The sequence below is a fragment of the Balaenoptera physalus genome (genome assembly GCF_965194825.1).
Source record: "Balaenoptera physalus genome assembly, chromosome: 5".
Taxonomy (NCBI): Eukaryota; Metazoa; Chordata; class Mammalia; order Artiodactyla; family Balaenopteridae; genus Balaenoptera; species Balaenoptera physalus.
In genome coordinates this window covers 136,385,862-136,410,567 of record NC_138884.1, presented here as the reverse complement: position 1 = coordinate 136,410,567, position 24,706 = coordinate 136,385,862, and the positions used below count along the sequence as shown (strand labels likewise).

General features: G+C 35.7%; 1 protein-coding gene across 5 annotated transcripts in view; it reads right to left on the bottom strand.

Moving 5' to 3' along the window:
• The window catches only part of INTU (inturned planar cell polarity protein), an 84,217-nt gene that overhangs the window by 24,603 nt on the left and 34,908 nt on the right, over nt 1-24,706 (bottom strand). For 4 of the 5 annotated variants that reach the window (XM_082462143.1, XM_082462140.1, XM_082462144.1 and 1 more), the window contains 6 exons: nt 23,240-23,325; nt 14,562-14,765; nt 10,135-10,253; nt 6,497-6,586; nt 3,900-3,977; nt 257-446 (listed from right to left, as the gene is read on the bottom strand). In XM_082462143.1, the coding sequence (XP_082318269.1) occupies nt 257-446; nt 3,900-3,977; nt 6,497-6,586; nt 10,135-10,253; nt 14,562-14,765; nt 23,240-23,325 (767 nt within the window). The remainder of the gene's footprint in view (nt 1-256; nt 447-3,899; nt 3,978-6,496; nt 6,587-10,134; nt 10,254-14,561; nt 14,766-23,239; nt 23,326-24,706) is intronic. The other variant, XM_082462141.1, reaches the window with a different exon arrangement.

The following is a 24,706-nucleotide window of genomic DNA, read 5'->3' as shown; positions in this document are numbered from 1 at the left end:
TAATTACGATATCTGAAAAGTATTCCAAGTTTGAACAAAGCTTAAATGTTAAAGTAAGATGAGAGAGCTAATTTCTATTTAGAAAGAAAAAGTTCACTGCACTGAACCTCCTACCTTATCAACCAATTGCCCCTTTAACTCTTACCCATAACCCTGAAAATAACAAAAAGCCTAAGGAAAAAAAAAAAAAAAGAGAGAGAAAATAAAGAATAGAAGGCAACTGGCTCTGATTCTTATTTATGACGCCTAAGAGTACCTTAATTTCCTGTGGAAGTGTGAGCCACCGAACTCCAGGGAGATTGTCTAAAAGTACTGCACTGGAAAAATCATATTGTTGTGTACTGGGACAGGCACTGGAATGTAGTTTAGCAGGCTGAAGTGCTCTTTGAAAGAACAAGCTGAAAAAATGATCCAAACGAGGAACATTCTCAACCCGGCAAAAGGCACTGAAAAAAACAAGAACTGTAAAGTTAGAACAACATAAAGAAACGGTAGTCATTGCTTGTACATTCCTAAGGGGACTGGATCTTTCCTAACTACATAGGTTCTCTTCCTGACTTCTCCCTTAATAAGAATTACTGCTATGTTACTGATGGCGTGTGTTAAGAAATTCACCCTGTCAATATTTTTTACCCTAAAGCCTATTCTCAAATACACAGGGCAGATGGTACTATGGGAAAACCACAGGGCTAACACAAGTGGTGTATCTATAACAGAATGGGCTGAAGTTCCCTTTTTGCAAAAAATGTAACTCGCTTTTACCTCTGACTATCTCTCAACCATTTACAACTCCCAGTATCTTTCCGGAAACACAGGATAACAAAGAGATATTGAGCTGTGTAATAGAACAGATCTGCCTTTGAATCTTATCACTGCTTTTACTAGGTAGATCTCGCAGGGAAATCATTTAACCTTTCTCTGAACTTTGGTCCCAACTCTGTAAAAATGGGGATAATACAATCTAACTCTCAGGCAAAGTACCAGTACATAGTAAGTACTTATATGTTTATTACTTACTGGTATACAGTAAACACATAATTAGCCTATTTCCTCCCCTCTTCAGTAATGAAGGCATAACTATTTAAAAACTCTTGAAAAAAAAAAAAAAGACAATTTGGTTTTAGCCATGTAAAAGTAGCATATAGCATTACCTACAACCACTCACTGGTATAAACTACTGGATAACACAATAACTGGTATTTATACCATTAATATATCAGAATAATATTCACCGATTCATTCAACTAATTACTTGAGTGCCTACTATGTTTCAGGAACTACTCTCATTGATGGAAGTACAGCAGTAAAAATATCAAGACAAAAGACAAGGTCTCTGCTCCCATGGAGCTCACATTCTACTGGAGAATGACAACAAATGAACAAAAAGTAAAAACATGAACTTGTACAAAGGACTAAGCAGAGAACAGGACCATCTGAATGGGTGAGGTGACTGGTTGGCTATTTTAGATCAAATGGTTAGGGAAGGGTCTCTCGAGAACAGGGCATTTAAGCTGAGATCCTGATGTACAAGAAGGTCTAATGAGAGGGAAGAGTGCAAAAGCCCAGGGTGGGAACAAGTTTGGCCAGGGTGCCTGCAGAACAATACAGAGGGGCAGCGTGGATTGAGGTCTGAAATCAGAAAGGTATGTGGGAGCCAGATAATAACGTAGAAAGATCACTGGAACTTTGGAAATTAAAGCGGCAAGAATGGAGGCAAGGAAATCAGGAAGTTACTGTAGTAGTGAGAGATGGCGGCGGACAGGGTAATAGTGAAGATGGGGAGAAATGGGTGGATTTGAGATGTGTTTTGGAGACAGACTGGTTAGGATTTGCTGATGGATTGGCTGGGAATGATGAAGGATACTTATATCTTTAATTTGATCACAACACTAAACTTTATTAATGTATAATCAGTTTTCTGTGGCTCACAGGGAACTAACCAGCTCACAACTTGAAAAAGATAATTTAAGTTTTTGGACATTTTTAGTCTTTTCATAATTTTTCACAATGGCCTTTAATATCTTTCATAATCAGAAAAAAACCTTGTGATTAAACAAAATATTGCAAAATGACTATTAACAATATCTTGGATCCATACTGCTTCTTGGTTTTAAGAACTCAGTGGATCTTTACATTTATTATCTTAGTTTGCCTTTCAAATTCCCACCTAGGCAAGAAGAAACTACTTAAATTTGCTGTCAACTTGGAGATACTTCCAAATCAAGGGAATCTAAATTTCAAAATGAAATTCAGAGAAACTAAGGGTCCCTCTGCCCCCAACCTACTCCATTGGAATTTGCAGAACAACTCCAATTGCTTTATCTTCATATACAGAATTCATTACAGGAATTTAATCTTTGATTATCTCTAGTCTTATGAAAATAGAAAGCTTCAATTAGGGCAAAACATAGCAAGGTTTGCTCATCTAGTATAAATTTAAGGAGGTAGTTTATAACCACCTTAAGAGTTTATAATCTTCATTGGTTAAAATCTTTCTTATTAGTAAAAGGTAAAAGCACTGTATATGGCTGCCCAGTCTTTTGTAGTTCACACATTTGGAAAATGCTAATAAGTAATTGGGTTTGAGAGGGAGGTGTCTGTATTTTTCTGGAGGAAAATATTGCAAATTAGACAATTTTCCCAGATGGCATCATCATAAAAAATTCCTTTACGTGGCTTTGACAACAGTGACAATAAAGACTCACTCTAGATAAACAGAGATCTGATACTACTATGGTTTGGAAAAATGTATAAACTGTCTTTGAATTTTTATATTGATATACTCTTAAAGCTTTGAAAGCAAAGGTATCATTTTAGCCCTCTGAAGTACTGGGACTTAACAAACATCGTTTTCCATCCATAATTTTACATGTTCAAATATTAAACGGTTACCCCAAATTTCCTCTTTCATATCAAGAAAGATGCATCACATACTGCAAGGTTAAAAAAGCAAGAAGCAGGGCTTCCCTGGTGGCGCAGTGGTTAAGAGTCCACCTGCCAATGCAGAGGACATGGGTTCCAGCCCTGGTCCGGGAAGATCCCACATGCTGTGGAGCAACTAAGCCCGTGTACCACAACTACTGAGCCTGCACTCTACAGCCTGCAAGACTACTGAGCCCACGAGCCACAGCTACTGAAGCCGGCGCGCCTAGAGCCCGTGCTCTGCAACAAACAGAAGCCACCACAGTGAGAAGCCCGCACACCGCAACGAAGAGGAGCCCCCGCTTGCCGCAACTAGAGAAAGCCCGCGCCCAGCAACGAAGACCCAAGGCAGCCAAAAATAAAAATAAAATAAATAAATTTATATTAAAAAAATTTATAAAAACAAAGCAAGAAGCAGAAAAATATGTATAATATGAGCCCACATGGGTAAAAAAAGAGAGTATGTATATTCATATTATATAGAAAATATATGGAAGAATATACATGAAACTAAGTAGACAATTACCTTCTCCACCATGTCTTTTATTTATTTTAATAGCACATACTTTTTTTTACTAAAAATTTTTTTAAGGAAAAAGTATCACATTTTAGGATAGCGAATTTGACAATGGTCTTATAATCAGAGGAAAACACAAAAAACTTCTCTTTTCTGTATCTGTTCTGAAGAAATGCTCTTACATTTGCCCCTACAAAAATACATCAGATCAGAATATAATTGTGGTTACATCACTATTTCACAAAAGTAACATATGAGACCAAAAAAGAAAAAGCAATGGATCCAGCGAAAAACTGCCTAGAGCTGTAAAATAAAAGCCAGTCATGAAGGATGAGAAAATAATAATAAGAAGAAAAAACCCAAACAAGTAACTTGACAACCAAGGAACACTATTAAGTGCAAAAAAGTGATTTAGAATCATATACTTAAAACTTGAGGTTCAATTCAAAGAAGTACTTACCTATCTAAAGAACCATACATAAATTTTAAGGTCTGGGCAACATCTTCAATCATATTCCTTAGCTGAGGAAGAGGAACTCTAAAAAGAAGCAAAAATACATCTGTTCATTTATAACATAATCAATTGATTCATAATATAAAAGAAGCAGATCATCTTTACATTTTATATGTAAAGAATATGAAAAGCATGCGTGTTAACTGTGAGTATAGCTGTGTATAATGGTTGTTTCCTGCATTAGCAATTAAAGAGTTTGATGTCTATGGGGTTCTAACATGGGTCAAGTAGGCACTTTTATATCACCATCTATATGGAGATTAGTTAACCCCCTTAGGGTTCAATTTCCTTTATGTGTGAAATGGGACCATAATCACTAAGCCTTCTCAGGTTCATTCTGAGTATTAAATAAAATTAATGCATATAAAGCAGCTGGTTCAGTATCTGGGCCTATAGAAAGAAATGTTAAAATTCTTGACACTTTCCAGTAATACCCAGATCTCAACCTCTAATTCTTGTGACAAAAAGACACCCCTAAATGAAAGAGAAAGGAAAGAATGTAGGAGAAAGGAAAGGAATGAACTTAACATTTTCTCATTGAAGCCTTGTAAGAATTTTACAAAGCAGGTCTTTTATTCCCATTATACCAGTGGGTATAACTGAGGTTTAAGAAGTTAAGCAACTTCTGCAGGCACACCCAGGGAACAGAACCTGCTGGTGGGCATTTATCTCCTTAGCTCCAAGGTTACTCTCTCCACTACATCACACTGTCTTCCTGGTTAGGTCCCCGTTATTGACTGCAGCTGTCACAGGAAGATGATCTCCCCCCATGAAAACACATGTTCCTGGAGTATCTGCTCCACCGTATCCTGGGTGGGGCAACACTTTTCTCATCCTGCTTGTAAAAGGCACAGTGGTGAAGAAAGAAAGTACAGACTGTGGCATTAAGACAGACAAGGGAAAAACAATCCCAGGGCTGCCAGAGTTCAATTACAAACCATCTGTACGATGCTGGAGATACAGAGACATATAAATTGACACTGAGGAGGTGCTAGTGCATGACCTCTCAATACTCTGTTTCCCAGTCTAAACGAAGGAGAATAATAATAACTACCTTTCACAGTCATGTGAAACAAGATGCAATGAGGAAAAGAGTTTGGTACGGGGTGGTGGCTATGAGCCGTAAAAGAGCTGGGTAAAGAGGTGGCTAGGGCTCTTTCTGACTTGAAGCTCAGGGTAGAGAAGGAGGAGGACCTTTGAATTCATTCTAACTTAACAAGCCAAGTTCTCTAGGATAGGGATGACATAGGTATTTAGGGAAGACCCCGCCTCCCCACTCCCACCCCAGTAACAAAGGTTGAGAAATTGGCTAGAGCACCCCCTAACCAGCACAACCTGGATCCAGAGCTCAGCAGTGACAGTCCTTTTTTGGCTTCAGGGTAAAACCTCTCCTGGAAACGGTCTCTGTCTGCCTAACTAATCTGGCTGGTGGCATCAGAAAGTGGGGAAGCAGCCTGTGCTCAGTTCCTTAGCTGGGCCTTCCTCTCTGCTGTCTAACTGCCCACACTACCTTATCTCACCATTGTATCATCTGTGTCTTGTCTTTTGCCTGTTGGGCTACTATGAAAGTCCAAAGGCAGATGTTTCACCCTGCTACCACACCCTAAAGTATCTTGTTCTGGATGTTCTCCGATTCTTGTTCTTTCAAAACAACTCAGTTTTTCACGATCCAACCCATTGGCATAGGGCAGTCTCCGAGCAGTGTTTTTAGACAGAAAAATGCACATTAGCTGGTAAAAGAGAGCCATCATTTAACATATATAATGGCACCACTATCCCCTCATGTTAAAAGTTTTGAATCCCCCATTTATGATAGATCATATCTCTTTCTGTCCAAAATTAAATACCACTTTAAAACATAATAATTTTGATACTTTTCACTGCAGCCTCCTTTGGAATTCCTCTTTGTGGTGTTAAAACAAGTCCACAGTTGTTCGATACTCTTCCCCTTGAGTGTGGGCTGGATTTAGTAACTCACTTCTACCAAATGGATAAATGGTCAGCCCTGCTCTTACCTCCAACTATTAACATGAGACATTTTTCAAAATACTTGCAAAAATGTTAAGAAGGAGACCATGATAATATAAGACATACCATTAGAGAAGTCACTTTAAAGATAAATATTCATTATTTGGTCAAAGGTGCTCAACGTCGAGGCAAAACACCTTTCTGCTGACCCTTAATTCTCCAAAATCACCGACAGTAAAAAACTGTAAACATGCAAAATCCAAACCACGATGCTGTCAAAAGTTTGAGCAGAGGACACCCTCATCTCTCAGCCACCTCTGTACTGGTCATATCTCAGAGGAAAGTGTATTGACGGCCTCCACCCTTACTAATTGGTCTAGCTGGGCCTTCCTGGTACCTTTCTGTACTATTCATACCAAATGAACACAGGTAGCCGTTACACTAGTGCAGTAAACCTTTAAACTGTAAAACTTCTTGAATTTACCTTTTGACAAAAATGTCATCATTTTAATGAAACAGACTTTGTTAGCAGTATTTTAGAAATGATTTTAAGGTAAACAAAAATCTCAACTTACTCCTCAGCAGGCAGGCCAATTAACAACAGCTTGTCAGATTCTTTCCAATAAGCTACATGAATTTGTTTCCCATTTAAAAGAAGGGATGAGCTAAGAAGAAATAGAGTCAAAATGAAATTAGAACATCTTTAAATGTCATAAAATTATAAAGAGTCATTCATAAAAGATTACATATGGTATGATTTAAGAACTGCACGCTTAATCAGCAAATTTCTTGGCATATACCTAACTGCCACACAGAAAAGGCAAGGAATTGTACAACAAAAACATATTCTGAAATATAAAAACCCACAAAAAAACTCTAGGTCAAACAAAAGTAGACCCATTACAGCAAAAATATGTTGAAATTCTTTTGCTAACATTAACTGACTATATACAATTTTATTTTCAAAAGAAAGCTTCCATCCCAGTGTGTTAATTTAACAAATCTTTTCTGATTGTCTGTTTATGAACATGATTTACTAAAAGAGATTACAAAGAAACAACGATGTGGTCCCAGCTCAAAAGATGATCATTCAGTATGGGACACAGATACATAAGCAAGTAACCAAAATATAAGCCAGATTTAAACATATTCTCAAGGAAATGTTTGGAGTGATGGCTATATTCATGATGGTGATAGTTTCAGGGTCTATACCAATGTCAAAAATGATCAAATTATACATTTTACGTATGTGCAATTTACTGTACTTCAATTATATTTCAATGAAGTTGGAAAACAAATTAAATGTGTTCTAAAAAAGAGATACAACAATAAACTATGGAACTACACAGAACATGATTCCTTCTTATAGTGTGGGTAGGTGGTGGGAAGAAGATAAAATAAAAATATAATGTAAAATAACATTTAGTGATTTGGGAAAATGTTAAATGATATATTGCCACACACAAAAAGTTACAATACAGTAGGTAGAGCATGATTCCATTTGTATAAAATAGATGGAAAAAATTAAGTGAAAGGTTATCATTTAATTTAGCAATATTTACTGAGCACTTACTACGTGCCTGGGCCCTGGAGTTACAGAAATGAACAAGATCAGCCAAGTCCTTTGCCTCGTGGAATCTGTGGTGGTTATCTTTGAGTGGTAGACTTTGGGGTAATTTTAATTTTTTCCATTTGTTTTTATATTTTCCATGTTTTCTTAACTGATCAGATACTTCTTTTTAAAACTACTTTAAAATTAAACATAATTTTAAAAAATTAAAAAATATATATATATATTTAGTGTTTTCTTTGAAATTAAAATACACCCATCAGTCTTTATCTGTTGAGTCCTAGGATATAGTGTACCTTCTATACTACAGTAGATAAGTGTGTGGGATTTTAAATATGAATTGCTAAATAGATTTTTTTTAAAGGGACATTACTTCTGCCTTAATAAAGTTTTAAAAATGCATATACTTTTAGACAAATATTAGACTCCTTTATAGTCATAATTCATTTCACTATAGTTTTAAAACAGTGTATGCAACAAAAGACATGTTGCTAAGGAATCCTTGAAATAACAATTATTTTCATATTCTTTCACAAAAAAGTTTTTCTCTATATATTTACTGTTTTCCACATGTTTAACCCATATTTTAGCTAACAAGGTCTAAATATGAAGTAAAACATTTATACTTCAGAGAAAAATAAAATAAAATCCACATGGGGAAACTTAAACACATTTTCTTACTAATAAGATTAAAAATGAGTCCTTCACCTTAAAAACATTATGTTAAGTGAAAGAAGCTAGTCACAAATAATGACATATTTCAATTCCATTCTTAGGAAATGTCCAGAATAGGGAAATCTATAGAGACAGAAAGTAGATTAGTGGTTGCTTAGGGCTTGGGGTGGGGTAGGTGTATTGATAGCTAAAAGGTACAGGGTTCCTCTTTGGGATAAAAAAATGTTCTAAAACTGACTCTGGTGATGGTTTCACATATCTTCGAATATACAAAAACCATTGAATTGTACACTTTAAGTGGGTGAATTGTATGATATATGAACTATATCTCAATAAAGCAATTAAAAAAAATTTTAAAAGGCCTATCACATGCTTTTATAAATGTGAATTTATATACTAAATGGAGCCTCAGTTACTAGTATTCTGAAATGAACTAATCTTTTCTATATACACTATACTAAAAGTCCCAGAGTTAAACATCACTTTCATTTAGAAAAACAAGGAAATTCTTCCCGTTATCTTGCAGATCCCATCTATTAAAATCCTAGACAAGGACCTACTGTACAGCACAGGGAACTACACTCAATATTTTATAATTACCTATTATAGAGGGAAAAGAATCTGAAAAAGAATATATATATATATGTGTGTGTGTGTATAACTGAATCACTGTGCTGTACACCTGAAACTGACATGACATTGTAAGCCAACTATATACTTCAAAAAAAATAAAATCCTAGAGGTGTCATTTTAATCAGAAGATGGGAAAAGAAAAATTAAAGCCTAGAAAATCCAATTTGATATTGTATCAATATTAAGGAGCTCAAAGTTTGAGATAAACTGTTTTTGGTAAAGTCTAAAATTGTTGAAATATTAAGGAAGAAAAATGGTTTATAATCTATAAATCTATTTTATGAAATAAAGCAAAAACAAAACTCAAAAACTTTGAGCCCCCTTTTTCCATAAGTTAACTATAATATTTCAAAGTCAAGACTTGATAAATCAACATGGAATGGGGGCCTTCCCTGCTGGTGCAGTGGTTAAGAATCCGCCTGCCAATGCAGGAGACATGGGTTCGAGCCCTGGTCCGGGAAGATCCCACATGCTGCAGAGCAACTAAGCCCGTGCGCCACAACTACTGAGTCTGTGCTCTAGAGCCCGTGAGCCACAACTACTGAGCCCACGTGCCACAACTACTGAGCCCGCACGCCTGGAGTTGGTGCTCTACAACAAGAGAAGCCACCACAATGAGAAGCCCGCACACCGCAACGAAGAGTGGCCCCCGCTCGCTGCAACTAGAGAAGGCCCGCGCGAAGCAACGAAGACGCAACTCAGCCAAAAATAAATAAAAACAAAAAAAAAACAAAAAAAAAACATGGAATGGGATGTGTGGCTCTATAATTGACTTTCAAAAAGTTATTTAACACCAATTTGCTTATCCATCACTGAGTGAACTTGCACAGATGATACTGCCTTCTGAATACTCTTCCTAAAGTGTATGTGTATTGTGTGTTTTCTATCATTGTTCTAAGAACAGAACAAAATATTTTGAACTATATGAAAAATTCAGTATTCAGTCATCCTTACCAACCACAAAGCTATTGTCAAGCAAGTTAATAGTCAAGATAAAATCAGAAAAAATCCCAAACTCATCATAATGCTGTGCTTAAGAGAGACTGCCTTCATGAAGAAATTCTGAAGTATAGTCATTAATCCAACTTTGTTAAAGTCCAAAACATCCAGATCTACAGCTGAACTCAGAACTTACATTTTAAATAGATGATTAGTAGAAATAACCTAGGAGAGAAACAAAATATCTGCAGACATCGTATCTGCCATATAAATATTTACATTATAGATACAAATATATTTGTATAATAGATACCTATATTAGTATTTTGTTTGTCAGAATTAAGGTAAAGAACTTGAGAGAAAGAGAATTAAAGTTAAATAAAAATCAATTATTACCTAGTAACTTGTGTCCCAGTTACATTTTCCAACATGTCACAGAGTGTGAGAAATATGCCTCTCACACTTTTAAGTTTCTGAGATGCATCAGATACTGGATAATGATATAGGATTTCCTGCTGTTAAATAAAAAGAAATAGAAATGTCAATTCCCCCCAAATTTTCCAACTGTTATATTTTTCATGGCAAGTTCAGACTTCAAATTAAGAAAAAAAAAAAAGATTCCTTTCCTTCAGTGGGAGGTTTATTCAAACATAAGGAGAGAAGTAGGCCTGGAATTTTAACACATTACCTAGTGTTTAAAATACCACATTTGAAAATAAGTTAGAGACTGTCAAAATTAGTCATGATACATATGCTGAGTAGGATAGTGATTCGTTGGAATAATTACAGCTAACTGCAAACAATGTTTCAAACATTAATGTCCCTTTACAATAAATTCAAATACTAATATTTATATTTCGTTATATATTCTTATCTCCTGTGGTTACATATGCACACAGACACCAAATGTAAATTTTAGGAGTCTTTAAGATAAGCTTCATCTTTGGTGAAACCATTAAATCTTTATTTAAACACAAGACAAGACTGCAATTAAACTTACAGAGTGAGAATACAAAATTAAATTAAAGTCATGCAGATAGGAAGAAAGAAGTATTATGATATTATAAAATCTTCTGTTTAAATTTGAAAGCGTTTGCCCACCACAAATTAATCTGTATTCAAACTTTAAAAGAGACATTTTAAATTACGGAAAATACTAAATCCATAAGATTATTCACAAAATGCTTAATAGTTTTCTATTTTCAAGAAGAGCATATTCCCAGGAAACACACAGTTTTTTAAAAATTTCATTTTTATAAATTTCAAAATCAAGATGTGCATTGCTAATACTTTTACATGATGGATTGAATCATTCTGTGCCTCACTTTTTTGCTATTACTTAAAGCAACATGCTATTTTTCTCACATGACAAATTAAAAGCAGGCAAAATTAAAATTTCTAGATAGAAACCATAGAGAATTCAGAGTAATTTCCAGCTATGCTACTTAATGACAATATTCATAAATATTAACATAGCCATTATTGAAAGCCCAAACTCTTAAAATACTGTATCTTTTCTTTGGTTATCTCTCTAAAGAGCATTCTACACTTTGCTTTGGTCTCTCTTTACAAGAAATAATTATGTGACTTGGAGTCCATGCCTTCGCAACTTTTACATTAGGATAAAATATAAATAATGACAAACTGGACACATCTTTTTTTATACTTATTAAGCACATTCAGTATATGAAAATTGCTATGGAATTATGTGGGCCAAATACAGTCTGCCTAACAACTCAAAATTTCTGTAGTAGTTTAAGAATATTATAAAACATTTTATCTCTAGAAATTAACTCAAACACCAGTGAAGATCTTCTGTTATGTCTACTTAATAAATTTAAACCTTAACTGGTAAATAAACTTACTGTATTTAGCCAAATACCAAATACCACTTTAAACAAATAACCATATAGTCTTTGATTCATTTTTTTAAAAATGTCCAAATCTTGTAACTTGAAGAAAACAAGCTGTTATTAAATATGTAACTCACATGAAAACAAAATGACCCTATGACATTTAATTGTAAAATGAGTAATACCAGAGTACAAAGGTCATTTGAGAAAGTCTCTATTCCAACCTCTGCTGCGACCACCCCAGAAAGCCTCACAATTCAAGACCTGGCAAGCTCTACAGTTCCTAACCAATTTAATTAGCTGTATTTTAAAGCACTCGTTAGTAGCATGTATTTGCAGCAGTTTCCACTCTGTTCAGTAAGAATAAAAAGCCTCTCCTAATTACAGTGTTGATACAGGGCTGTTGACAGACAGAAACCTGTTCATTAGAGAAACATCTACACACTTTCCCATGGAAAGAAAGGCAAGGATGACAAAAGGCCTCAGCGCTATCCTACTCCAAGATGACCTCGAAAGATTCAGGATGCTACCATCCCAGAAATACGTTGTGTGTTCTATTTAATACATGGTTAAATTTCTTATTGTTCTAAAGATACAAGGGACTAGTAAAACGTGCAAGAAATTAGAATTATCAACTCTAGGTCTCCATGTATTTTTCAGAACACAGAAAATTATAAAAATATGTAGAAGTAAATCCCTTCCTTTCCAGTTCAATTATTGGCTAAATTTTGACACATGAAGAAGCAACACAAGGAAATACACCCTTTGGATAAAATGGGTTTGGCATTGAGAGTATAGGCTGCAAGGATTTCAAAAGGAAAGAAATGTAAACCAGGTAAAAACTTTTTAGATCTCACTTCTGCTCAAAGCATTATGGTAAACTAGATGCTCCGAGACCCTTGTGCTGTAAAACAACTGGATTCATGGCCAAAACATACTTGTTAAACTGCTGGATATATAACAAGTATAGAGGTTTCCAATGACATCCTCTCCATACCTTTCCAACCCCCTTCCCCAGCACTGCAAAGCAAGCTGGGGCCTCAGCTGGGAGTGGTGAGTAGTGGGCAGAAGGACAGAGGCAGGTTGTCTTGAGGGCTGATACCTACAGTGTCTTCAGTCAGGACACTGAGCATTGGGCCAGTGGCTAGGTAGGTGAGCTGAGCCTAGGACCATTGCATTAAACCTAGACCCTTTAGTGAGGCTGAAGTGCTCTATGTCAGTGATAGAAGCAGAAGAAGCACCTTCTCTTTGAAGGAAGGCATTCCCCATTTAGAACCACAGGACTCCCAAAGATAAAATCAAGCAGTAAGTTTAGTCAATGATACCCAAGGAAATAACAAGGTAAGCCACAAGTCAGAGTCCCCATTAGGACTTAGAGACATTGGAATGGGAAGATATAGAATGAAGAAGAGCTACGTATGAGATGCTTAGAGAAATAAAGTATAGAATCACTAAGACAAGCAAACAACAAAAGACTACTAGGAACAGCATGGCAGATTTGCATGTAGATTAGTTAAAAACTTTTCAGGAACTTCTAAAAATAAAAATAGGACTGTTTAAGCAAACAAACAAACAAACAAAAAAACACTATGGAGAGGTTAAAAAATAGTTTGGACATACCAGAAGCAAGAAACTGAACAAAGAAAATAAAAGACAGATTCCTTAAAAGAAAAGACCAACAGTAGACTTATTAACAGCAATTATAAGTCAGAAGACAAAGAAATACTATCTTCGAACAGATTAGAGAAAATAACTTTCTACCTACTGGGCATAAGTAATGCTATGTGTTAACTTCATCTTCTTCCTGGCCACACAGGAAGACTATATTTCTCAATTTCTTGCATTGGGAGAGACCATATAACTAGTTCTAGGCATTGGAACATGAGCAGAAGTGATATTCCTACTTTTAAGCTAGGCCTCTGAAATGTCCCATGTGATATTGCATGCTTTCTCTCTTCTCTCATTGGCCAACTAGATGGAAAAGATCCAAGAGAGGACTCTGAAGTCCTTGGGAATAATGGAACCACTGGATGAAGGGCTCAAATCATTGAGCCATTTGACCAGGAACATGTACATTGAAATGAGAAATAAATTTTTACTATGTTAAGCCACTGAGACATTAGGATTGTTTGTTATAGTGACTGGCCTATTCTCACAATGTAGAATTATAAAGCTACCTTTCAAGAAGGGGTGAAAAAGGCATCATCAAATAAATAACAACAAAAAGAATTTATCACCAACAGATTTCCATTAAAAAGAGATGCCTAAAGTATATGTTTTAGGAAGAAGAAAAATGATCAAATAAGGTCAGCCTAAGATTTAAGAATAGTGAATAAAGAAAATGGTAAGCATATATATAAATTTAAAGATGACTCATCTGTATGAAATATGATGTACAAAATATGCATTTTATGATATATAATTTATACATTTTGTAATGTATAAAATATGATAATAGTAAGTAGTAGTACTAGTAGTATAATTATGCCCAACTTGTGGAATTTAAAAAAATGATAGCACTGAAATATTGATGACAATAGCATGCAGGTGAAGAGGGGAAGATTGGAGTTAAGGTGTACTAAGGGCCTTGAATTATTCTGAAAAGGGGTTAAGATAGTATTTAACTTTAGAATCTGTTAAGAGAAATATCATGATAAAATTTTTAGAGTAATCACAGGAAAATAGAAATAAGAATATACAGCAAGAATAATAATGATACAAGCAACCAAGTATAGTTTAAAAAATATCATGGAAAAAGCAATTCAAATAGAAATTTTTAAAGAAGGTAGAAGAAACAAATTCAAATATTTCAGTAATCTCCATAAACGGACTCACTGAGTTTGTCAATTTGAAGACTGCTGTGTGTAAGAGACATACCAAAAACATAAGACACAGAATGACTGAGAATCATTTGGAAGACTACAAAAAGGTCCTTACTTTTTTCCTTTGCACTTTTGAGAAGACACTCACCTCTTCCTTTGATGTTTCCGAGTCGAGCTGTAGTGTGAGATACATAACGATGTGAGGAGTCTTTAGAATATTCTGCTGGGTACCTTTGACCTCTTCTCCCCATGGAAGTTTGATTAAATCACTTGTGTTTGACTGTGCCTTTTTCTGTCTTGGTTGAGCTGTTTGCTTTTTCACAGCATGTGCATTTTCGAACGTCAGTTTCACCTTTAAAAAGTTAAAACGTGTTGATTTTTCAACAAGGGAAAATCAGCTGTGGTTTTCACAAAGAAGGATCTGTACATGCACATTCACTCAGGTACGCACAGTATGCATAAAAATCATTCTTGAGTATGGGCTCCTTGATGGCAGGGACTGTGTATTCTATTTATATTTGTATCTCCAGGTCCTAGGACAATATCTGGCACATATTATTACAAATATTTATTAAGAATATATAATTCTCTGTATATAAGTTCATTAGTTTAAACGTAATCATTTTATTCTAAGTACTGACAACAAATAAGAGAAATGCCATGGAAGAACAAAAATTAGTATGATCTGATAGCGTAATAGAGAGTAACATTACATTAAGAATGGTAATAGCACTGACTCATCTGGGGAAGGTAAAAGGAAGAGATTCAGGATTAAAAGCGACCTCATATAACCAGAATTAGCTCTCCTTTCAAGTGAGGTGATATTCAAATATTCTTCTCTTAGACACTCTTTGTGGTCCTTTAAAATAAAGGCTAAGGACAGTAAAAACTATCAACATGCCAGATCTTGAACCATGACCCTAAGAAGATTATCTATCAGTTTTGTCAAGATAGTTTTAATTTCATGGCCTGATGTCAAACAAGATTGGTAAGAGTCCAGAATATGGCCATTTTCCAGTGGTTGAAAGGTAGCTTCCACTTCTCAATTAACTTTCCTTGAAAAAGGAGATATGTGTCTAGATGCCAGCTGGCCAAAGATAACTTGCTTACATCAAAGAAGCACCAGTGTGTATCTTGACTAAAAGAAGTTTTCACTAAATATAGTTAATTTTGTGTAGTAAGGACGTCATCACAAGCTATATAGGCACAAAATATTCCTAATGTTTAAAGCCTTATCAGAATACAGATAAGCAAGACAGGACATTCTAACTGTAACAGCCTATAAAATTTTAAATTTAGACATTAAAGTGCAATGACTCCTTTAATTAGATTAAATTTTAAAAGTCAAAAAATAAATTCATGCTTGATCAAGAATAAAAAAGTCTGGTCAATATAGGATATTAAATCATCACACTGTACAACCTAAACATATATGATTTTTATTTGTCAATCATACCTCAAAAAACTGGTGGAAAAAGGAAATGTTGTCAATATTTAAAAGAAGATAAAATTGTTTGTATGCAGTAAGTTGCATTTTGAGAGGAAACACTTAAAAATTATTATCAAGACAATAATAAACAATACCTATTTTTAATTTATTAAAAGAGGTACTATTTTCAAGGCCAACTTTAACTATATGATAAATATGAATATATTACTATCACTCCTTTAAAAAATGAGCCTTACATATTTATACATTTTTATCAAAAATATTAAGCATATTATTTTAAAAAATTCATTCATAATCCCATCAGCCCATCTAACTATTGTTAGTATTATACTGTAAAATAAATCTATTCTGATGAATAAAATCTTTCAAATGAAAAAATATCTAGATATACTTTTTTTGGTTGGCAAAGAGTGACTATTTATGGTTGTATTCAATTTTGCTTATCTGTAGCTGTCTGGCACTTCAGAGGCACTAAGTTATCTCTGTCTACCTAAAGTGAATTTAGTTAAATAAACATATTTTCTAAAATAAGTTTCTGGGACTTCCCTGGTGGTCCAGCGGTTAAGACTTCATGCTCCCAATGCAGGGGGCCCAGGTTCAATCCCTGGTCAGGGAACTAGATCCCACATGCAGCAACTAAGAGCCTGCATGCTGAAACTGAAAGATCCCGCATATCAACCAAAGATTCCGCATATCAACTAAAGATTCTGCATGCCACAACTAAAGATCCTGCGTGCTGCAACTAAGACCTGGCGCGGCCAAATAAATAAATAAATAAATAAAATTTTAAAATAAGTTTCAGATTTTATTTTATTAACAAGTAGAAAAGAGACATAAGGTCTAAATTCATCAATATATATATATTCAGAGTTAAGATGAACCAGGTCATGACCAGAGAGTAGGAAGGGAGAAGTTCCTCATGAAATTTTTCTGAGGCCAAACGATCATGTTTCTTTACAAAACATTTAATATTCCAAACGGAAAAGATCAACCTTTACTAATTTTTAATGTTTTCTGTAAACTTGATGTTGAAAAATGGGCCCTTGGTATTATTAGAACACTGTATCTAAAAAGGCTAATAGAACACTAGTATATTTGGGGGGAAAATATCAAGTAAGTTAAACAAAAACATAAAAAGTTAGAGATCCTATATAAGAACAATCAAGAGTTATCTGAGGAAAATTAATATAAGGATAAAGTGAGGAGAGTTGAAGAGACACTGTTTCCAAAATAATCTTAGAAATATGTGAAAAAGAATATTTGGTGTGAGGTTTTGACCCAAACAAGCAACATGGAAGCATTATATGGCCTGAAAGACTATGTTCTGAGGATGGCATCTGTTCTAGTGGGTAATGCTCAATATATGTATACATAAGTAAAAATATAAACATAAGCATAAATATATTGAATCCTTGAACAAGGATCCGATGAAGTAAAAATGGCTTGGAGCTCAGGGGGTTCTTTCATTTGAGAATGAGGATTTAGGAGTGTCCAAAAGAAAATATATGGGAGTCTTTGGCGGTGTTCCTTGGGAACGTAAGAAATCTTTAGAATTGTGGGAAATCCTGAATGCAGACTTTTACCAGTATAGAGGGGAGCTTTGAAGATTGTCCCCAGCACTGGGCTTTGGGGAGGCCCTGGGTATATGAATGGAGTAGAGGGTGAGAAATCTGACTGCAGGAAGCAGGAGATGAGCGACGTCCTAGGGGAGCAGGTGTCACAGAGGTGGGCTGCGTCGGCTGGAACGTCCGTGAGAGCTGTGCGCCCCAGTGGTCCTCAGAGAAAGAAATATGTGTCTGAAGAGAAAGAAGGGAGGGCATCTTCTCCAGCTGAGATTCTTGTGGGTGGAGAGGTCAAAAGATAGGGTATGACTCACCAAGAATGACAAAAGGGAATGAGCTGGTAGACTTAAAATAAAAATTTACCAATTTTACTTTAGGCATCAACGGCAACCTAAAATTTAAGACTGGTTTGCTATGCTTGGTGAAGAACGACACACTTGAAAACTAACTTTAATGCTACACTTGGCAAACAACAGGACTTCTTTTCTGTGGGGCAAGAACCTTTTCCCCTCAGCGTGACAAAAACTCAAACAAATACACACACCACAGAACCAGCCATTAACATTCTTTAAGGAACTATTTTAGCCACCGTTCTTCTGATTTAAGTAAAGTTGGCTCCATAATGCAAAGATAACTACACTTTAACAAGACATTCTGAAAAGCTTACATGTTAAGTAGCTATAAATGTCAGGAAATCTGGTTGTCTTGATAAAATGATAAAAGGGTAAGACAGATAACCAAATTAAGAGTTAAGTGCTATATTTAAAAAGGGGTTGATATATGTAAATATTAAGGGTATTATGTGTTTTATAGGAAAAAACTTTTATTAAGAAGCATCTGATATAAGATAGTTTATAGCTTCTTATAAAAAAAGGTTTTTATAAGAGTTCATATGAAGTTCCTTACAAAGAGGGTTTTTCTGTTGGGTTTATATGAGGCTTCTTATAAAAAGAGTTTTCTGTTGTTCCTCCATGGGCATTAACTGGTGACACGTTTCATCATCTCCTGTCTCCCTCAGAAGGTTTTCTTATTTGTGCAATTTGCCCATCCTTTCTTTCCTCGGTGCCCCCCGCCCCTCACTTCAGGAGATGATATGTCTTACCTCAGGTCCAAGGATATGCTCTCTATAATTCACCACTTCCAAAATCTTGTTGCTTGAATTATATCCTCTCTCTACTCCCACCTCCAACCCACCCCATGTGACAAGCAATGTCTCTTCAGCCTCCGCCAAACCAACCAACCGACCCTCTCTCCCCATTAGCTACCATGCCATCCTCTTCACACATGGGACCTGGGGAGGCTGTCAGAATCTGAAGCAGCTCCAGAGCCAGACCACACTCTCACTTCTGCCCCATGGTCTACACTGTCTCTCTCACAGCACCTTCGTTGCTTTCCAAGTGTCTGATCTTTTCTCCTTTGTCTGGCAGATGCTCTGAATATTCCTAGTCAAAACTCTGAAGGAATTGAGTCTACTTGGCTCAGCAAATTCTCTCTCCTCGATCCTCTTCTTTCGGGTGATCTCACGAGATTACTCAAGACAAAACTTGGAAGGCATCTTGGACTCTGCTCTCTCCTGCAGGAAGTACTGTCCTCTTTACTTCCCTCATACTTTAAATCTAATCTACTCCTTCTCCTCCATATCCACAGCCAAGGCCTTTGCTCAGGCCTTCACCCCTTCTCTTCTGAACTACTGGAAAGCTGACCACCTGGTTTCCCAACCTCCAGCCCCATCCAGAGGGATAGATTCCTAAATGCAAATCTGATCACATCAGTCTTCTTCTTTAAAATATTGACATAACTGGTTACTTCTGGGTTCTGAGAATAAAAAATCACTTACAAATACTTTTTTAAAAATTTACCTATTTCCTAATCTTTCCACAGTATATATGAGAACCACTTTTTGTGTAACAAAGAAATAATAAAAGTTAAAATACTCTACTCAAGTGTCATCTCCTTTAAGAAGCCTTTTCTCCTCTCTCTTAGGCCTAAGAAGTACTTGAAAGATGACAGTCTAAGCTGAATGTTCTGCAGGCTGATCTCCCAGAAAAGGAGTTGGTTTCCTCCAAAGTTCCAGGAAACCCGGTGATGGCCCAGAGCTTAATGTAATCAATCCCAGTCAACTGCAATGTTTGGACCTACGTTTCCTGATCAAGCAAGGGGAGGGGATGGCATAACTGCATCATTATGTGCTTGTTGAATAAATGAGCGAACAGAGCTGTGGCAACAGGTCAAGGTCACAAAAGTCAGTAATTAGAAAAGTACTTGCACCTTTGTTCTTGTCATTTTGAATTTTTAAAACATTTTTTTTAAACCCACAACTTTTTATTCAAAAAATGTTAAGCCTACGGAAAGTTGCAAGAATTGTACGATTATGCATATATTTCTCACGCAGTTTCAGCAATTTTTAACATTTTGCCACATTTGCTTCTTCCCGCTCTTCTCACTTATGTGACTCCCCTCTCCTTCCATCCTAACCCTCTCTATTTAAACAAAATTTTCGCCTGAACTACCTGAGAATTATTTGCAGCTATTTTAATGCTTCATTGCTAAGTACTTCAGTCCATGTCTCCTAAGGATACAAAACCAAATACAATTATGATACTTAAGAATTTTAATATTAAACACAATACTATTCTCTAGTAAAGGTTGTATTCAAATTTCCCCAAATATCCCAATACAGCTGTTCCTAACTGCACTACAGGATCAATAAAGGATTAGTCACTGCATTTGGTTGTATGTTAGTTCAGTCTGTCTTAGTCTAAAACAGTTGTCCAGCCTTTTATTCTTTCATGACATTAACATTTTTGAAGAATCTAAGATAATTGTTTTGCAGATTCTTAAAACCTGGCTTTAAAAGAAATGATTTGGGCTCTTTGGGCCTCATGTAGTATATAGGCTTTGCCTCTGGATTTCATCCTGGTGTTCTGAAACTATTTATAACAGAACTTATTTAAAATTCAAACACAGAACTGTAGAGTTGGAATGGGGCTCAGAGATTTATTCTCTCAAACCCCCTCTGATTATAAATGAGGAAACTGAAACCCAGAAGAGTTTGGAAACTTGCTCAGAGCGAGGTTTAAAATAGAGATCTGCCCTCCTTCTCCTCAGTGACCTTTCTACCACATTATACTCTCTTCCAGGGCATCTTCTGTTGGATGACAAGAAGCCTTTCAGGCTATTTTTATACTCTAAGTTTAAAATGTTACTGTTGGCTATTTCCAAATTTAAATGTTAAATCTGCTAAGGTAGTCTTTATAAATCAGCATTCCTCTCCCCTTATTGCTTGCATAACAGTTTCAAATGCCATAGATACAAACTAGGTAGAACAGCTTTTTCTGAGACAAGTCCACTGCAGTTAGTTCTGGCCCAACAAGAACAAGGGGATGCAGACACAAAGATCTACCCAGGTTGTCTGTGAAATGGGAGGATTATGCTCTGGAGTCAGTTTCAGTTCTAGCTCTGAGTTATTAATTCTGCACCCTTGGACAAATCATTAACTCTCTCTCAGATTTTTTTTTCTCATGTATAAAATAGGAATACAAATTATCAGATCCTTACAGATTGTTATGGGGAACAAATGAAATTATCAAAGGGAATGCTATTAGCAAAGCACTGACACACTTGCTGGCACATACAAACACTAGTTTCCTTCCCAATTCTCAAGTTGTATATAGTCAAAATCCCCTTGAAATTGCAGTAGGAAGGCAAGGCCATGCTGGAGTACAACATACTCTCTCAATAGGCTAATTCCAACTCACAACAGTTTTTCTTCCATCTTTAAAACAAATTGCTGTTTCCTCATTTTGGCACAAGATGTAAGAATTGGCACTTAAGAGCCATGTTGTTAAAAAATATATATATATATAAAATAATTATAAATATATATAAAATACATATATTTATGTGTGTGTGTATGTGTGTGTGTGTGTATATATATATATATGTTTAAGCACAGAACCACATTTAATGCAGTTGTAAAGGCAAACCAGGCAGACCACCGATACACTGTTATTTCATGCTTAATGAGGACATGGAAATGGTGGGTGAAATTGGTCCAAAAATATTTAAATCATTACTTCTTTTTCTTCTTTTTTCTGCCAAGTGTGCATAGCTGAATTTGCAAATGTTAATTAAATATAAGTATAATGTGACTCCACTGGAAACATAATTCTTTTTTTGAAGACAGAACAGGTGTGGTTGAACTTTGGTAGTGCTGACAGGACACCTGCCACTGACATAGGCAAGAAAGGAGGAGCCCTCACTCGGGGCTGATACGCAGCCAGTTTACTTGGGTGACACTGTTTCAGTCATTAAAATACTGTGATTCTTCATTACTGACTGGCAAGTAGCTGCTGTCTGGACCCCTTAAGGTGCCCTAGTACCTTGGCCCACCCCTGTTCCTCCCCTCATCTAGCAACTAAAGGGGATACCAGCACACCCTACTCCAGCACTATGTCCGCCTGATTGCTATTATTTCAAACAGCACCCCATCTCCGTCTCCATCTCTCTATCAACTCCTAGACATTGCTAGTCACTGGCTACCATAGTTATTCCAGCACTTTCATTTTGCATTTCCAAAGACAGCTAAATTTACAGAGCATCTGTGTGTGTGTGTGTGTGTGTGTGTGTTAAGAGAAGGAAGTGAACATAACAGGAGTCTTTTTTCTTAGAAAACAAGAAATTTCTTAATGGGTCCTATTATTTCAGAATCTCAAATCAGATGCAGATATGATTCTGGTTTATCAGGCATTCTGTTCTTCATCCTGATCAATCTGAAAATTGCTTCGTCCTCTCACTGCCTGATGGAGTCTCTAACCTGTCTAAAACATATCACCCTCCCTACCCCTCGAAAGAGAGAAAGCCAATTCCTGATGATAACAAGAGCAGAACATTCTTAAACAGGAGGTATAGCATTTTAAAAATACATATAATTGTGGATGGATCTAGAGACTGTCATACAGAGTGAAGTAAGTCAGAAAGAGAAAAACAAATATCGTATATTAACACATGTATGTGGAACCTAGAAAAATGGTACAGATGAACCGGTTTGCAGGGCAGAAGTTGAGACACAGATGTAGAGAACAAATGTATGGACACCAAGGGGGGAAAGCCGCGGGGGGGTGGGGATGGTGGTGTGATGAATTGGGCGATTGGGATTGACATGTATACACTGATGTGTATAAAATTGATGACTAATAAGAACCTGCTGTATAAAAAAATAAATAAAATTAAATTAAAAAAAAACTAAACTAAAAAAAAATACATCTAATGACATAAAAATGTCATCTGTAATACAAAATATCAATGCTTAGAGAATCAAAATAACTTATTATGAAAGAGATTTATTTTTACCTACAAGGAATGAAAAATAATTCATTAAGTAGCTAACTGAAAGCTCAGGAGTAAGGCTAAACTAGATAACAAAAAAGAAAAAAAAATCTAGAGAATAGTATAGATTTTAAAATAAACAAAACCACAATAAAAAACTTTATAGCAATTATGATTTTACTAAGTCAGAAAATAGAAAATTCCATGACTATTTTAAATGGCTTTTCTAGGAATTGGAGTTTCATCAGCAGGTGTGGTACTTATAATGGCAAGTTGGTCATTATGTATGTTTTTATTATTGTTCTTGTAGATATTTCTCTCTCTTTTTGGAACAATCTCTAAGAGCTAAAATTTTAAAAATGTCCTAGCATGTAAGTATAACTCGCCCATTATACATGACTACTTTCAGAATTTCATAAAAAGAAGATAGCACAAACACTTATGTCATGTAATTCATCATAAAACACAGAAAAAGAATGTCCACACCTGCATAGGTCCAGGAATGCAAGACAGAACTCTCTCTATGTTCTCAGAGGTCACATCTACATCGTTCACGGCAACAAGGACATCACCTGAAAACAGAATCACAATAAAAGACAGTTGTGTGAGTATCCAAAACTGAAAAAGATCTAGAATTGGAACATTAAAAAGCATCTATTCTGATCTTCAAAGTACAATGGAAAATGTGGTACAGACATTCAGGGACTTGTTCAAGGTTATAAAGCTCATTAGTGGCAGAAATAATCTCCCACCCCACTCTTTCTTAAACTATAACGCAGCCCAACATTGCACCATAACTAAATACAACCTATGACTATTTAAAGAGATGAATATTCTCATTTTTGATACAATTGGGAGAATTACATAAAGCCAAGGGACAAATGGAAAATTTGTAGCATAAACCAAATATTGCACTTAACAAAATTGAATCTAACCACTTAGACTCACAGTAAAAAAAATTCAGCTGAAATTTTAATTAAATCCATGTGGTATATCATAACTCAATATGCTGCGTATTCACTGTTATTACTGATATGTGCCTACACACATCTTTGTTTCAAAAGCCCCCAACCGCAATAAAACCTATAGCATGTTTCGGTAAAAAATCTCCTTTTCCATGGCTTTTCTTTAAATGTGTATATTATCAAATCAGGTGGCTTTAATAAAGATCAGTGTTAAAATGGAAATTTACTTTCACAACATAAAGGTAATATCTAAACACCAGTGAGTGTATCAATATAAATACACATACCAAGGTTATTTTTTTCTCCTCATTCCTATCGTTAGGAAATTGATTAAATAATTCATACTCATCCATTCATTAGTTTATCCAACAAATACTTATTGAGCATCTGCTGTATGCCAGGCACAGTTCTAGGCACTGCAGACAGAGAATTGAACAAAACAGACAAAAAACCTCTATTCACATGGAGCTTAATACTCTTTGGGGAAGACAGATAATAAATATATATTGATATATATAGATAAAATAGTGTTGGTAGACAATTCTCCATTGGTCTCTCATATTTTCGTATATCTTAAAAGCCAAGGCACTGAAAGTCTGTGTTCTGGATTATCTTTTCAACACTGTCTGTATAGCGAACAGCTTTGGATGAGATAGTGCCTCCCTCCAGAGCAAATGTATAGTATAATAACGGTAAAAAAAAAAAAGTACAGTATAAGATATATTAACAATATCTTATTGTTAATAATTGTTCTTTATAAAAGATTTGTGTTCCCTAAGCTCCAAGTTCCTGTCCTTTAATGCAACCCACTATGTGTGTAGGGGTCACCTGGCCCTTTTCATGATGCCCTGTGGGAATGAGGGTTGGGGAACAGGTGAAGCTGCCATTACTTTAGCTACTGCTATTCCTCCCCCTCCCCCTCTCCCTTCATTCCTTGCTCTCCTTGATATCTATCATATGGGAAAGGGGTTAAGTGCAGAGTGAGCAG